The sequence below is a fragment of the Paramisgurnus dabryanus genome, chromosome 22, assembly GCF_030506205.2.
Source record: "Paramisgurnus dabryanus chromosome 22, PD_genome_1.1, whole genome shotgun sequence".
Classification (NCBI taxonomy): domain Eukaryota; kingdom Metazoa; phylum Chordata; class Actinopteri; order Cypriniformes; family Cobitidae; genus Paramisgurnus; species Paramisgurnus dabryanus.
In genome coordinates this window covers 29,969,476-29,986,606 of record NC_133358.1, presented here as the reverse complement: position 1 = coordinate 29,986,606, position 17,131 = coordinate 29,969,476, and the positions used below count along the sequence as shown (strand labels likewise).

Genomic DNA, 17,131 nt, shown 5'->3' with positions numbered 1-17,131 from the left:
GGATCTTTAAAACTTATAAACAGAAATATAATACATTGTTTTAATTTATCAGTAAATCTGTAAATGTGATTGTCTTGCAATACAGCACATACACAATACCACTTTTGTCTTTTTTGTTACCTGCATTAAACTGATGTGATCACGTGTGGGCAAATGCTTGTTCAGTTCAGCATCTGTGCTCCACGGTTCATTAGTCTCACGTCCCAGAAGTCCTTCGGCTCGACTTACTGCAGACTTCTGATCTCTGATCAGCTGTGTCTCTACATAGTGCTGTTAGGACACAAACTATAAAGTCTCCTCTTTATCAGCTGCTAACTCACCTTGTAAGACTTCACATCTTCTCTTAGCATCTGAAGATTTCTATCTGTCAACTGGATTATTTTCTGGTATTTTCTCTGTGCTTCCTCTAGTTGTTTCTGTTGAGCCGGGAATTACCTTAGGGATGATATTACTTTTCAACATGTAACATGAAGTGTAACAAAAACAATAATAACCATATTAATAATAAAATGTCTTAATACCTGTTTCTCTATATTGTCTGCCACAGCTGTTACAGCATCATGGGTTTTGTTGGGTTTACCGGTGTGCAGTTCTTCATGATGCTCAAAATGAGTTTGACAGAATTACTTCAAACACACTAGGACTTGACAGCTCTGCGTTTTGTACCAATGCAGATGTCACACTCCACATCTCCAGGTCCAGCATGGAGGCGAGCAGGAACAGCGGCCTGGATCTGAATCATCTTCAGGTTCTCTATCATTTCAGCCATAATGATGTTTTTACTTTAAACAGGTTTTGTAGTAAACCTCTGCATGCACAGAGGACATCTGTAGACACATGTCCGATCAGCTTGATTCCAGTGCTCTTTAATACAGATCATACAGTAACTACGTGCAATATAGAGAAACTTTGTTGTGGTGTCTCATAATAAATGTCTTTTATTAAGACCAAAGGTAATGAAGGATGTATTTCCAGTAAAAAAAATACTGTACTGGATTGAAGGTGATTGGTAGATGTCTTGTTACAGTATTGGATGACTTAATTATTATATTACCCTTATATTTACAATAAACCTACACAATGCTAAAGGTTTACCGAAATAAAAAAGTGTTGTTCAAACCACAGGCTTTGAAAAATGATTTAGAAAATTTTCTTAAAAAAGTATAAAATGTTACACTAGTCTGAAAATGTAAAAGCTACAAACAAAACAACATAAAAGTGCATAATAATATAACAATAAAAGTACAAAGTTCTTTTAGTTATCACTTTTTATTATGTATAGACCATTATTAGCCACATATGAGATTACGGAGTTAGACAACATTTTAACATAGTTGTTCACACAGATAACAGATAAGAAATGCTTTATTAAAAATGCTTTATTCCATTTAATCTCAGTGACTAATTATTTTTATTCATTCTGAGGCATTACATTTTACAATTAATATTACATCTTATGAAAATGCTCTTGTTTATTCAACATCAGGGACGTCACTAGGATTGGAAGACGGGGGGGCTCAGCCCACAGAGTATTTGTAACTTGTGTTTGCAAAATTTTTGCACTCACATCTGAGTTACAATTATGTCAACAACCAGTCAAGAAACCAAGATGTTAACAAGTAAAACATGACAGACATATCCTCCTCTTCCATTTCTACTCTGTTAAATAAAAGTTACTGTAATGTTAGCTTTTAGACACATCAAAGCTGCATGGGGGAATTTAGGCCAGACTTTGCTCCTGATTAGTTATTCTATAAGCAATGACTTAAATGCTATCTGCAAATTGGTCACATGAAACATCCAAAATGTCCATAAACAGAGGTCAGACAGCTAAAAAGTTGGTAAGTTAAACAAATGAGAAAAAGCAGTACAAGAAATAGAAAAAAATTGGCATCACTGCATACTTTACCAGGTAAGCTATTGACCAGGGCTCTCAAGTTTTGAAGACAGGCAAGAGTGACACCCCTCCAAATACCCCCCCCCACCACCCCAAATATTATTTAACTATTAGGTTGTATACTACTAACCTTATTGCAATCCACTATTCCATTGTATTCCCTGTGTGTCATATATGGGACTAGAAAATGTTCATTTGGGAATGGAGATTTTTTTACAATGAAGACTTCCTGATTCATTATTCACTGTGTAAATACACGTACACATTTCCAGTACAAACACATCATTTTACTGTTTGCATTTCTATGCTCACATAGAAACCTTAGCCAAGGATTTTTTTTGACAAAATAAACTTTTAACCAGAAAATAAGATAAATGTGTGTGTTCACATAAATGTAAACATAAACCGGATTTGCTAATCTTATAGGTTAATATTATTAGTTGATAGCCACTGTGTTAATCTGGAAATTATACAGATCTAAAATTTAGAAAAGGGGAATGACCAACAAGTGATCTACCTTAATACTGAGTTGTCAAGATGCATTATGATGTGGTTTTCAGGACAGGGTTTAGATTAAGCCAGGACAAGGCCTTAGTTATATTAGGATGTTTATGTAGTTTTTACAAGCACAAAAATATTACAGGTGTGCATCTTGAGACAAAACAACGTGACTGATGTATTTTAAGATATGTTAGTGCAAGCTACTTTTAGTTAAGAACTAAAACTCAAACAGGCATTTTAGTCTTGAACAAGACTTAAGCCCTGTTTGGGAAACAGCCCCTATGTCTATACTGTAGGTCAGGGGTCTCCAACCTTTTTATAAGCAAGGGCTACCACAATGGATAAAACAATCTGGATGGGTACTTACTACTTTCTGATATAGTTTAATCAAAACGTTTTTCTTTTACTTGTTGTTTTATTTTACTTTACTTGTTGATACGTTTTAGTATTGTTTAAAATGTTAAGATAGGTAAACCAAGCCAAGCTAATATTAAAAATACCATGTTGAACCCTCAAAAACTTACTAGGAATACACATTATACTACCATACCAAAGACAAATACACAGGTGCCTTACACTTTTTAAAAGGAAGGAGTTCAAATGTTAAAATATTAATATTTTAAATGAAATGAAACAAACATATTTAATAAGCTATAATTTAATTATATTATTAGATTTTAAAAAAGCTATTTTACTGCAAATATAAGGTGAAATGCCCATTAAAAGCTCAATTTGCACGTTTGATCCAGTTTTTCCACAAAAAAAACTAGTTTTATAAAAGGATACACTTCACAATCACCTGGTGTTTCGCTGCATGAAATGATCTGCCTGATGCGTTCAGTACAACAACTGTACATAATGCAATGCATCACGCCAGCACATGACTTTAAAACCTGTTACGTTAATAAGCAATATATAGACGCGTGCTTTTACTGGTGACTGACCTGCTCCCTTCCTGGAGAATATTTCTGTGATTGATTTTGCAGCATCTCGCTGCGTCTGTCTCTCTCTCTCTTTCACATGTCAACCTGAGACGACTGCACGGCGGGTCAGAACAGCCGCCAGGTCAACATGGCCAGTCCGCCCTGCACACACCTTGTACTACTGATGTTCGCTCTGCTCGGCCCCCTGCGGATTGATAAACGCGCTAAATCCATGCTGCTGACTCAGATCAGGGGAGGAGACGAAACTTGACGCAGCATGACGCCTTTCATTGGTTGTTGCGTTAAATCTTACCCAGATACAATGGTGCTATTTTCTGATTGGCTATTGTGTAGCCTATTTCTTTTTTTTTTGATTGGCTGATAAGTGGCAGGCTCTAGGGGATACGCGCTTGATTCCTGCCGGTTTCCATAGTGAGAGCGGCGCGACCAGATAACTTTTGTGCGCTGCGGGCCTGCGGCATATATTAAATATATTATAAATAGTTTTCTGCGTGAGAAATACAATGTGTGGCGGGAGTGCGTGACAAAAGACCGAAATGAGTGACTGTCACGCTCAATGCGTTACACTTGAGAGCCCTGTCATTTAGGGGGGCTTAGGAACATTTTGGGGTAGCTTCAGCCCCCCTAAAATAGGCCTAACGACGTCCCTGTTCAACATCCTCATTTCTGTAATGTTTTATCTTTAACATTTTTATTCTATAATGCTGCTTTGCCACAATGAAAAATTTTGATTTTTTTTTAAGCTTTTCTTTAATATACAGAATAAAGTAGCTAAGAAATGTTTATAAGTTTTATAAGACAAATGTTTCTCATGATCGTATCTACAGTAAGGAGGCGTGTACACAAAGGCGCTACGACGGCGACCAGCGTTCATTTTAAATAGTTTCCAATGGAAGGGTCGCGCTTTTCAAAAACACCAGCAGTTGGCGTTTTTTTTCACGCTCACAAAGTTTTATTTTTTTAATTTTGGGTGAAACGCTCAGTTCGCAGTGGTTCAGTGGAGGAGGACAAATCATTCAATGGCATATCGTTCAACGTCTGATAAACAAAACAGAAGTCTCTTCAGACTTTTTAGCTGAAAAAACGCTGGCAAGCGCCCACAGGGCAACCTTCCGAACCCTCTGATGAAGCCAACACAGAAGTGACTTAAACTGCAATTCATCAACTGGGCACTAGAGGCTGACTCCAAAAGGAAGTGAATCCCCATAGACCCCCATGTTAAAAAACCCAAATTTACAGCAGAAAATAATATGTTTACAGCCTGGTACAAAAAGTGTTTTTGTTCTATATAGCTAATTTTGCCCTTCATAACAACTCTGAGGGGGGTGAATTATTTTATAACTCATCCATTTAAGTTATATTAACTTATTCGCCTTTTAAAGTTGCCCGTCAGCATTTTTTGTCATTTTTACAAAGGTTTCACAAAACGCATTTCAGGAAAAATTTCCTCTATAAATATATAAGCATACAAATACATCAAATTAAAGAACAGACCCTTTGCTTTCAAACAAACAAACAAAACGTAAAAAAAAACTTTCATCCCATATATTTTATCTCTGCTTATAACTGTTACATATGGAAAATTGCATTTTTGTTAAGGAATTTTGTTAGAGATCAGTTTCAGAACGATTATCAAAACATAAACAGAGTTTAAAATTAGTAAAAAAAAATTGCTTCAGTTTTTTTTATAAATTGGGTAAGTTGCTGTCACTACCGTCAAGCTACGCTGGCTTGATTTCAGCAACCAGTCACCTTAGGCCCACGCACGTTCCGCCCCTTTACCCATTTTCGGTTATCTGCAAGTGATGCATGGTGACCATAGACTGTAAAAAAAATGGACGACGACCGTTCGCTCTCTTCCATTGGTGAAAAGTGAAGCCATCAGTGTCCCCCGATACGGCGCTGACATCTTTGGTCTTAAGTCTGTAAAGTAGCGTTTTTCGGACCAGTCCTGCGCAGTAGTGAGCAGGAAGTAAAACTGTGAAATCAAGGCCCCGCCCTCGCTCTCGCAGACGTGACACCACCATTTTTATATCATTAAATAACTAACTAAAAACAAACTTATATTAAAAACAAACACTTGTATTTACATAAGAGTGATAAAAACTACAGTAAATGACAGAAACCAGCTTCGGAAAAAAATTGAAGTGTAAAAAAATTGTTTTGTTGGTCTCAAGTCCCATTGAATAACACGGGGGAGGTGGGGTTTATGACCTATACTGGGACAAGTAACTGGGGGGCGATCGAGAAGTTTTGGCTTCACTTTTCACTTTTTACAGGACGCTGCCAAGATGGCGATGGCAGGCTCCGCCAACAATTGACTTCAAAAAAGCTCTTCACGTATGGTTGACGTCAAGGACACTACGTCTATATTTTTTACAGTCTATGGTTTAAACGCATTGGTGTAAACGCCCCCTAAACAGCACCTCAGTTATATAACCTGCAGTTCATGAGCTTTCATTTATTCCTCCAAAGTTCGTATGCTTTTCTGATTGATTTACTATTTCACTACACAGTTCACAATAGACGTAAAAGAAAATCTTATTCAATCATTTCACCTTGCTTTGACTTACTGTTCAGACATATTTTTTTTCTCAAACTGATTCTTACCCTTTAACTTTCTTAAGTTAACAGTTTACAGACTGGTGCTTACAACGGTAATCCGTGGCCTGCAATCCCGCACATGATGATTGACAACAGAACTCTTCATGACAGAGCTAAAAACGTTCTGGCCCTTCTCTCGTTTCCATGTGACTTCACTTCCTGTTTTACTCTTTGACACCTCTTGACACCTACTACCTTCTCTATTCAATGTGTTGTACTCTCCATTAACCTTAGTGGCGGATTTCAGCGAGTGAGATTCATCATCTACTGATGTTTGTGTTTCACTAGCATTTTCTGATGTGGGCGAGATCATCTGGATTTCCTCATAGATGCACTGGTCTGGTTTGGATTGGTCAGTGGTGCATGTCGATTGATCGTCAGATGTTGTGATTGGTTGAATGTCTATCGGTCGATTGTGGTCATTGAAGGATTTTCCATTGGTTTCCCAGAGTTTTGTCAATGTGAGTGTTTCTTTAGGACTCTGGTCTTTCTCTAAGTCTACTCCATTTTGTCCCTCATGATCACCAGATGGATGTAAAGGTCCAACTAACTTGCTTTCTTCAGAAGTTGAGGTGTTTTCAGCATTTTGGTTTTGATTGGTTTCTTGGTTTTCCAGAGACAGGAGAGATGCTTGAGGTTTCGGATTCTTACGGTAGACGGGGACGAGCTCGCACCATTGCCTTTTCGACCGAAAGCACTCTGATTTCAGATTAGTGGAAACGCTGAACTTTTGTCCATCAGAGCTTCGGTTCTTCTTTTGAGGTTTGTGTGTTTGATTATTTCTCTGATGTCCTTTAAACACAGTAAGAGTTGAAACATGATTGATGGAGTGGCTTTCTATGACGATGATGTCATTGCGAGAAGATTGTTGTGATGTCATATTCTCTAATTTAGTGGACACTTTTACGTCATCAGACTGAGGGGTTATTGGAGCGCCCGCCTCTGTGCTATTGCTCTGAATTTTGCGTCTGTCAGTGATGTAGCTATTACTTGAGGCAGAATCTGAAAATTAAGAAACAGATAACAACCAGATGAGAAACAATCAAAGGATTACTCCACTTTCATAAGTTCTGATAATTTACGTACCCCATGTCATTCAAGAAGTTTATGTCTTTCTTTGTTCAGTCAAAAATAAATTGTGAACCACAACAATTTACAGTTTCAATGCAGCTTCAAAGGACTCTAAATGATCCCAACCGAGGCATAAGAGTCTTATAGTGAAACAAGGTCGCACCGACGCATCACACTGCTGGTACAAGACGAGACGGTGTGATTTCATTTTTTTTGCGAAAATGAGGATCTTTCATTTGATCAGACCCTTATGCCTCAGTTGGGATCGTTTAGTAAACTGTCAGCTGAAGTCCACTATATGGAGAAAAATCTTGGAATGTTTTCCGTAAAAAACTTAATTTCTTTTCGACCAAAAAAAGACTTAAAGAGCACCTAATGTCCGAATTACATTTTTACATTTCCTTTGGTGTGTAAGTGTGTATAAGTACATGTTAACGATATGCAAAAGATACAAACCCCAAAGTAAACGATGACGCGAGTTTACGTCTCCAATGTAAATCTCTTTTCTTAGACCACAACAAACACACGGATTGTAGGCAACAGTTTACTTCCTGGGATTGGTGATGTAGACAAGACCGACATTATCATAATTCCTCCCGCTTTGTCTTATTTTTGAAAAATGACTTTATGACTTAGTATTTTTGTCTTGTTTTCAGTAAAAATTTCTAAAAATACTTAAATTAAGTTGTATTTTCTTGATGAGCAAAATGACCTAGGAAAATATGTCTAGTTTTTAGTAAATTAGTGCTTAAAACAAGCAACAAAATCTGCCAATGCAATAAAAAAAATGTAAATCAAGAATTTTTTTTCAGTTAAAATTTTATGCAGTGCTGTTAGCATTGCATTGTGAGCGAATCTTTTAAACATGGTAAGGAGCGTCACATTTCCAGCTGACGAAACAGGGAAACAGAGCTTTTTAAATCCATGCGTTTCAGGAAGAGAGTGAAATCTGGAGCTACAAAAATGTATGGTATGTGGAAAATAATGTGTTTTTAACCATAAACCATGCAAACAGATTGTATTATACCAAATACACAAAACAATATAACATTGTTTTTAGCAATAAAATAGGTACACTTTAAAAAAACATAAACATCTTGGATGACATGGGTGTGAGTAAATTATTAGGACTTGGTTTTTTATGAAAGTGTAGTAATCCTTTAACGCTTTAAATTAATACAGATATTGATATCAGGATGATTTTAAACACCTGCTGCGCACTTGTTGGTATCAGTCTCTTTCTCATTGGCTGTAATAAGTCCCAAGCGATGAATGTCGTCTGTGAAGTGTCCTGTGGCCGCACTTGAAGAGAAAAAGTTTATAATATTGTAATTTTAACAGTGGAAAAATGTTTGTTTCTAAATAAATAGTTAACCACAAAAATAAAATGTTATATGTGCTGCAGTGCTTTAATGGTGTATGGCAAACCAAATCAACATTTACAATTTTACTGTATGAAAAAAACAGTGTGATACTGTAAATATTATGGTAAATATCCTCTTTTGTGCACGTGGAAGAAAGTCACACGAGAGGTAAATGTTTGGGTTCACTATGAAAACACTTTTGTCAAGAGGAAATAGAAAATAATTGATTTGATTATGCCATTGTTAGACTAAAACAAAAAATTTACATGTGATCCAGTTTGTGAAAACTCAAGTATACACTGCCAAAAATGATTTTCAATAAAAAAATTCTTAGTATTTTTGACTTGACTTCAGTATAAATATCTAAAAATTCTTAAACTAAGATGTTTTTTTCTTGATGAGCAGAACGACCCAAGAAAATAAGTCTAGTTTTTAGACCAAAAATATCAAATTTAAGTGATTTCGTGCATAAAACAAGCTGAAAAATCTGCCAATGGGGTAAGCAAAAAAATCTTGAAAATTTTTCTTAAACACTAAATTGAAGAAAAATTCAAGAAAAATTTGCTTACCCCATTGGCAGATTTTTTTGCTTGTTTTATGCACAAAATTACTTACATTTGATATTTTTTGTCTAAAAACTAGACTTATTTTTGCTCATCAAGAAAAAGCATCTTAATTTAAAAAAAAATTATATTATTGAAAACAAGACAAAAATACTAAGATTTTTTTTTATTGAAAATCATTTTTTTGCAGTGTATACATAGTCACATAAAATTATCCTACATAATTTAAAGAAAATTCTGTTAAAAAAATATATTGGTATCTTTAATATTGACGGAGTAAGATCATGTCAAAGATTGAAATCAATGTGAAACATTAATGCTACTAATCTTATCATTATATTGAGACTTTCGACTGGATTTCACAGACATGTTATTTATACTTTTGAGCTAAAATGGCATGAAAGCTGAAGAATTGAAGCATCACATTTTAGACGCATATTCATACCTTCGATTTCTGTCCTCACGCTTCTTGTGTCTGACTTTATTTTCTGGTTTCTGAGAGGTCATGGTGAGCTCACCGTCAGACTCACTGTTCGTGAGACTCAAGGCTCCGGGTTCGTGCTGAAACATGCATTCATGCACACAAGCGCATAAACATCTTATTATAATGATTGCTGTTTGCCGAAATAAAAGGAGCAAACATGCAACTCTTTGGTTGGTTGGTTATAGTTGGTTAGCTTCAGGAGGCCATGCTGGTAGAACTAGTAACTACACCTTACGATAAAAATGCTTAATTTCACGTCAACCATAAGCTTCGATAAAGGAAGCAGGATTACACCTATTTGAAAGAAAAAGTTTTTGCATAACTTGTACCTGCTGCTGGTGATATTTCCAGCTCTTCCCATCAGTCACTGCAGGAAATTCCTTCTCTTGAGAATCTTTGACTCTGCAGTTTGGATTTAGTGTTTTCTGCTGTCTCTCCTCTGAAAGATCAGCCCATCGGCAGCGTCTGGTCTTGTCGGTCACCTCGCGGGACATTTTGTTAGGTTTCTTCAGGTTGCTCATCCTGCTGTTTTTCAGACCGGACTGCTGGGGGATTTGTTCAGACAAGGGGTCCTCTAAAAAAATGCGCTCGGCAATGAGTGATGTCGGGAGGGTCGATGTTACCACACGTGTCAAACGCAGTGGCTCGTGAGAGACTTCGGTGGACATGTGCAGGTTGGTGTCATGTTCAGTGTTGGTCTGACCGTCACCGGCAGAGATGTCTCGAGGGCATCTCGTATAGCTCTGGTGAACTTTCGTGAAGTCCTGCTGCTCAAGTTGAGTCATGCAGTCCTGTTACATGAATTAATTAATCTTAAAAGGTATAACATCAAGCACTTTGGTAAAAAAATAAGCATAGTGACCAATGCGAATCATGCAAAGCTCAAACCAATGAACTGATCCTGAGCGAGACACTCACAACAGGTTGCTCAATTTTGGGTTGATCTGATGATCAAACCAGATGTTAACTAGTTTACTACATCCATGTACAGGGAAAATTTGCCCTGACAACAAATTTTATCAATGAAGCCACCGTCATACAGTTTGAACACAGAATATACAGCGACCTCTAGTGGTTCAATGTTTATCAGCGTGTGATTCAGCTGTGCATTTATACATAGATTATTTTTTTATGTTAATGTTCTCTATAGTGAGACTTGCATTACCATGTCATGACCTCTGAACTCTCCTTCAAAGTAGGAAACAGGTTTTGGATGAGGAACTGGAGAATATAAAGAGAGAGAAAACGATGACACGCATGATAAACAAACACATTGAGGGAGTTAAAGACGTGTACACACCTGCTTGTGTCTGTAGACCCATTAATGCCATGAAGCGGTTCTTATTGACTCCCAAACCGCACAAGATGTCCTCCATCATCCAGAGCTGTCGCTGGGATTGAATCTGCTCCTGTGACAGCGATAAACATCATCAGTCCTTTTCTTAGCCTATGAGGTTATGCGTGTGTGTGTTACAGTACCTGTGGTGATCCAAAATGTAAAATGTGTTGGAGATGTGAATGAAACACAGAGAGTTCACTCTCCATTCGTTCATAATCGGTCCATAGTCGGTCCATCTCCTGAAACAAACAACGGCAGACAGGTTACAAGTCATTTGTTGCTTGAATTTTTTTAATTTTATATTAAAACGAAGATGTGACATCATCTTGTGTAAGGCAGCTTGGATTAATGTACCTGCTGCCCTTTACTACAGTTATAACATGGTTATTATTAGTACAAAATAACTATTTTAAAAGGATGGATTTGGAAGTTGTTGTATGCAGTGTGCACTTTTACTTAAATGCAAAAGAATATTATTTATGTTAGATGTCATAACTTTGAAACATGCAATGTGAGGTTGTGTAAAACCAGCGCACACTACAACATGAAATATTAACATTAAACACTGCATTTTATTTCACAAACAATTTTTTAAGCAATGTAAGTGAACATAGCCTCAAAAAGACACAAAGAATACTGTACCAATGACACATCACATATTTTGGCTCTGAGTGTAACCAGTTCCTCCTGAAGCAAAGCCTTCTGGGATACTTTTAGTTCCTCAGGATGCATCTCATTCATCTCAAGCCATCTCATTTCTAAAGTGTACTCGACACTTTTCTAACAAAATGAAAAAGATGGAATTAAGAAAGTAGGTACATGCATTCTGTAAATGCATCCATTGCTTTAGTTTTTCTGTTTATACATACACTTAAAAAAATAAAGGCACTTAAATGGTTCTTTATAGTGATGCTACTGAGGATCCATTTTTGGTTTCTAGTGCAACATGCTTGAAACTGTTCCTTTCATATATTTTAATACATTTCAATTGAAATAAAATGTTATTAATATAGTTATCAATTAACCTTTTAACAATGTCTTTGTAAGTTTGCATTGTCCTCGGAAATCGATTATAATGTAATAAAACAGAATTTATTTTTTCTTTGACTATTGGCTATTTAGTCAACTTATGATGAATAACAGTCATCATATTAGATTAGACATGCCTTCTTACATGAAAATTATATATTTAAATAAACAATTTATATTCTGTAAAACATTTTTCCATTATAAACAAACTTTTGTTTAGATGTTAAAGTATATTTATGGAACCATAAAGCTTAAAATTTTACTTTTGAGAAACCTTTATTTTTAATGTGTGTTTATGTGAGACTGACTTTATCTGCTTGTAGCTGAGACAACTGCTTTGAGAGTGATTGTAAGAGTTTATCACAACCACACAAACGGGTCAGCACCACCTGAGAGAGAGAGAGAGAGAGAGAGAGAGAGAGAGAGAGAGAGAGAGAGAGAGAGAGAGAGAGAGAGAGAGAGAGAGAGAGAGAGAGAATTTTGAATTTTAACAACCACTTTATTATAAAAAACAGTTATTTCAAGAAAAAACCACCAGAAAAAACAAAACAAATTACATTAATTCAGCTATGAAATACAACTCATCATTTGGAACAGAAAACATACCAACATCACTGCACCATTCAATCTTAAAGACACTGATTGCATTCATCAATTTGTAATAGTTGAAATCAACAAAGATTCTTGATTTGAACATATTCTTAAAAATTGTAACTAAGTCTTGTGCATTTTTCTGTTCAATTTCATTTTTCCTAGAAATATAAATAGCCTGCTTAGCTTGACCAACAATGAAATTCATTAAGTGACACCTGTATTTCTGTAGTTTACTGTATTTAAAACCCAATATAAAACCTTGCTTTGTAAAAGAAACACTTAATAATGAAAATAAAAAATCTAAAAGTTCAAAAAGTGGAGAAAGTCTGTCACAATTCATAAAACAATGAAAAATTGTTTCTCTCTGTAAACAAAAAGGACAATTCCCATTTGTATTGGGATTCATTTTTGTCACAAAAGAATTTACAGCTATGGCACCGTGCAAAATTCTCCACTGGAGATCTCCTGCTCTTTTAGTCAATGGTGGTTTGTACAGTACTCTCCACTGTGGTTTAATTTCCTCTGTCAATCCTAAATTGTTTCTCCAAACTGTGTCAGTTCTATCTTTTAACATGTTTTTATTAGTAAGCTTCACAATATATCTGTAAAGCACCTTTCCTTTAGCTGTGCAAAAATCTACAATTTCATTTTCTTTCAAGCACAACAAAGGACTATTAAAACTGAATTCTTCAAGATCAGGTATCAAATGGATGTCTGGAAAAAAAACATCAGCATCAGTGTGAATAAAACCCATGCTATATTCTTCAAGTATGTTTTTTTCTTCAGAATTTAAAACACAACTCAGTTTGTCTAGAAACTTTTTAGCAAATCTCACTGATCTTATACCCAGATGTAAAGCAAGATTTTCAACGTTTTTTAGTCCCGGTCCTGCTTTGTCAACAATATCTTTCAATTGAAACATATTTTTTGACACAAGTAAATCTTTAAGTCCTGGAATGTCATTTCCTGACACATCAAAGCGACTTCCAAAGATCACAGGTTCCTCAAGCAACCAAAAAAGAGAAGTAGCTGACTCAGTCCATTGATGTTTAAAAAGTCTCCACACTTTAAAGAGACTTTTATAAAAGGAAGGTAGTCCAGTTAAATCTAGGTAAATAAAATCCATCAAGAAAAGCGCAGCATGAAGTCCCATTCCATTCACTCTACGCAAAATGCTTTGAGCCAATGGCTTCCAAACTACATTTTGTGGTCCCATGAGTAATCGTTGAATAAATTGTAACCGATATGTCGCTCCTCTACTAACAAGATTTACCAAACCTTGACCTCCTTCCTCTCTTTGCAGAAAAAGAACACTTTGAGGAGTCCAGTGTAGATTGTCCCAGAAAAAATTAACCATTTCTCCTTGAAGTTTTGGTAAAAGTCCCACAGGTGGATCTACGCATGCAAGTTTATGCCATAGAGAGGACCCCACTAAGTTATTAATTATAAGTATCCGACCCCTGTACGACAGTTGCGGAAGTAACCATTTCCATTTCTGGAGACGTCCTCTTATTTTTTCTAGCATGCAATCCCAGTTCTTTTGAACAAAGTCTTCATTACCCAGAAAAACTCCAAGGTATTTTAAACCACATTTCTTCCAAGTTAAGCTTCCAGGTAAAGTAGGAGGTCCTTCATTCCAATCACCCATTAAAAGGGCTTCACTCTTTAACCAATTGACTTTAGCAGAAGAAATTCTATTAAAATCATTAACAATTGTCTCCATTTTTGTAACATCATCAGCATCAGAGATAAAAACAATTATATCATCAGCATAAGCAGATAGATGCACAGAAGCATTACAGTGTGGTATATAAAAACCATTCAACTTTGTTCTTAATTTATGAAGTAGGGGTTCAATGGCCAGTGAGTATAGCATTCCTGACATAGCACATCCCTGTCTAACTCCCCTCTGCACTTCAAAAGGAGCACTCAAACCACCATTGACTTTAAGTATACTTTCAATGTTATTATACATGGCTTCAATCATATTTATAAAAACCTGACTAAAACCAAAAGCCTCTAAAACATCTCTCAAATATGCGTGTTCAACACGGTCAAAAGCTTTTTCTTGGTCAAGCGAAATCAAACCACAATTTACATCAAATAACTTTGCAACCTCAATGACATCTCGGACTAACGATATATTGTCAAGGATTGATCTATTGGGTATACAATAGTTTTGATCAGGGTGTATTACCTGACTCAACACTTTACTTAGCCTAGTGGCTAAAGCCTTTGATAATATTTTGTAATCGGCACATAAAAGCGATATTGGCCTCCAATTACTTATATTCTGAAGATCCCCTTTCTTAGGCAACAAAGTGATAACAGCTCTTCTACAGCTTAACGGTAACAATCCTTTGTTTAAACTATCATTAAGAACCAAATAAAAATCTTCACTAATCACTGGCCATAAAATTTTATAAAAATCAACGGGAATCCCATCAATACCAGGAGTCTTTCCATTTTCCATGCTCATCATAGCCATGTATAATTCGTCTTTTGACAGAGATTGTTCAAGCATATTGTTGGCTTCTTCTCCAATTTTTGGAAGGTCATTCAAAAAAACAAAACTTTCATTTTCTCTTTGAGACAACTCACATGTATATAAATCCGAGTAAAAATTAACAGCATGTTTACGTATTTCACTATGTTCCGTAAGTTCTTTTCCTTGGTTAGAACGCAAAGAATGAATAATACGGCTTTGACCATTTTTTCTTTCTAAGTTAAAGAAAAACTTAGATGGTGCATCCATTTGTGTAATACTTTGAAAACGCGAGCGAATTAATGCACCTTGTGCTTTCACACCTAATAAGTCTGCAAGCATTTCTTTTTTAGATTTACTACTTTCAAAGCAATTACCATCGCCTGTAGAAGCTGTTGTACACAAAAGTTCTACTATTTGATTTTCTAACTTTTTCATTGATTGGGCCATTTCTTTTGTAACATTGAAAGTATATTCCTGACATAACTGTTTAATGTGGACTTTACCACAATCCCACCATTGTTGTAAAGAAGTATAAAAAAGTTTTTGTTCTTTAAAATTTTCCCAAAATACTTTAAAAATCTCTATAAAATTCTTATCTTTCAAAAGTGATGTGTTTAAATGCCAATAAGCACTCTTTAAAATCACAGAATTAATAAAAAAATTCCCAATAACTGAACAGTGATCAGAAAAACTAACTGGAATTATTTTACAATCTCTAACAAGATTTGCTTGAAAGTTAAACACATAAAGCCTATCCAGTCTTGCCATGGAAATAAGATTCTCTCTACTATGTGCCCAAGTATATTGTCTATTTCTATCATGTACTTTCCTCCAAATATCACATAAATCAAATGTTTTTATTATTTGAGTAAGGGCTTTTTGTGATGCAATATGTGGCTCAAGGTGATTTCTATCTAATTTATCATTTATTGTACAATTAAAATCTCCACCTAGGAACAACATTTCTTCTGAATTTAGATCTTTCATAACTTCATTAATTTTTTCAAAAAAGACTATTCTTTCAGCTCCCTTTGTGGGAGCATAAATATTTAAAAAATTAATTACAACATTTTCAACCTTAGCTTTAATTTTTAAAAATCGCCCTTTAACTATTTCCTCTATTTCACAAGAACTTGGTAAAAATTGCCTTGAAAACAAAATAGCTACACCTCCACTGTTAGAAGCCAGATGACTCATATAAATTTGACCATCCCATTCTTTTTTCCAATTTATCTCATTATTTAAATCAGTATGTGATTCCTGAACAAAAATGACATCAAAGTGCTTTTGTTTTATAAATTCAAACAAAACCATTCTCTTCTGACTGTCTCTAGCACCATTTAAATTGAGAGTTCCAATTTTAAAATCTCTCATAATAAATGATTTTTTAAAGAAACAAAAAATAAAAGAAACAGCCAGTAAAGCAAAAACGTTTACCAAAAAAAAGAAATTACACCATCTCTTGTTGTTCATCTTTAAGGATTTTCTTTTTGAGTTTGCTCACAAACTTCCTGAGACGATACACTTCTTTATCAACAAAAGCACCTTCTTTCATTAAAATCTTAGCATCATTAATAAAAGTTAATCGATCAGGAAAGTAATCTTCAACCTGAACTCCAGGTAATCCTTTGGTTTCTTTCAAAAATTTGCAAATGTCATCAACTTTATATAATGTTGTATTATTTTCATTTTCATTTTGCGATGAAAGATAAGAACAGTCAGAGGTATTTGAGTCTGTAGAATCAGCATCATTATCTGAGATTAAACTTTCATTTTCATTTTTGTCTTTTTTTACTTGTTTAATTGCCTTACTCTGACAATTTTTTTTCCTTTTTGTGGGGACTTTGAATATAGACTCTGTTTCCATCTCCAGTTCAACAACACCCTCACTGACCTGCACATCATTAGTTGTCATGTTTTCTGTACCTACAATAATGTCACTGTTTTTATCAGTAGTATCAAAACACATAAGGTCAGGTCCAGAAAGAGAACCTGCAGTAATCTCAGCCATAGTGGGTTTATTTGGTTTATTCACAACTAACCCACCAGAAACTGATGGAACAACAACAGGAGCCCCAACATCCTCTGTAACAGACACAGCTCTAGCTTGATTATTCTCAGAGGTTGTCTGTACAGTAGCATTTTCTTCCATCTTTTCAGGACAAGCACGTATCAAATGGCCAACTTTTCCACAACCAAAACACTTCATTATGCTTTCAGATGATGCATAGACTGTATAGTTAAAATTCTCAA

At 35.4% G+C, this 17,131-nt stretch overlaps 1 protein-coding gene across 2 annotated transcripts in view; it reads right to left on the bottom strand.

Moving 5' to 3' along the window:
* Nucleotides 1–1,273: 1,273 nt before the first annotated feature.
* The window catches only part of plekha4 (pleckstrin homology domain containing A4), a 35,802-nt gene continuing 19,944 nt past the window's right edge, over nucleotides 1,274–17,131 (bottom strand). For both annotated transcript variants that reach the window (XM_065258806.2, XM_065258807.2), the window contains exons 11-19: nucleotides 12,105–12,185; nucleotides 11,410–11,547; nucleotides 10,908–11,006; nucleotides 10,729–10,837; nucleotides 10,594–10,649; nucleotides 9,758–10,219; nucleotides 9,390–9,505; nucleotides 8,228–8,319; nucleotides 1,274–6,948 (exon numbers count right to left, since the gene is read on the bottom strand). In XM_065258806.2, coding sequence (XP_065114878.1) covers nucleotides 5,978–6,948; nucleotides 8,228–8,319; nucleotides 9,390–9,505; nucleotides 9,758–10,219; nucleotides 10,594–10,649; nucleotides 10,729–10,837; nucleotides 10,908–11,006; nucleotides 11,410–11,547; nucleotides 12,105–12,185 — 2,124 coding nt within the window. In that variant the 3' untranslated portion in view covers nucleotides 1,274–5,977. The remainder of the gene's footprint in view (nucleotides 6,949–8,227; nucleotides 8,320–9,389; nucleotides 9,506–9,757; nucleotides 10,220–10,593; nucleotides 10,650–10,728; nucleotides 10,838–10,907; nucleotides 11,007–11,409; nucleotides 11,548–12,104; nucleotides 12,186–17,131) is intronic.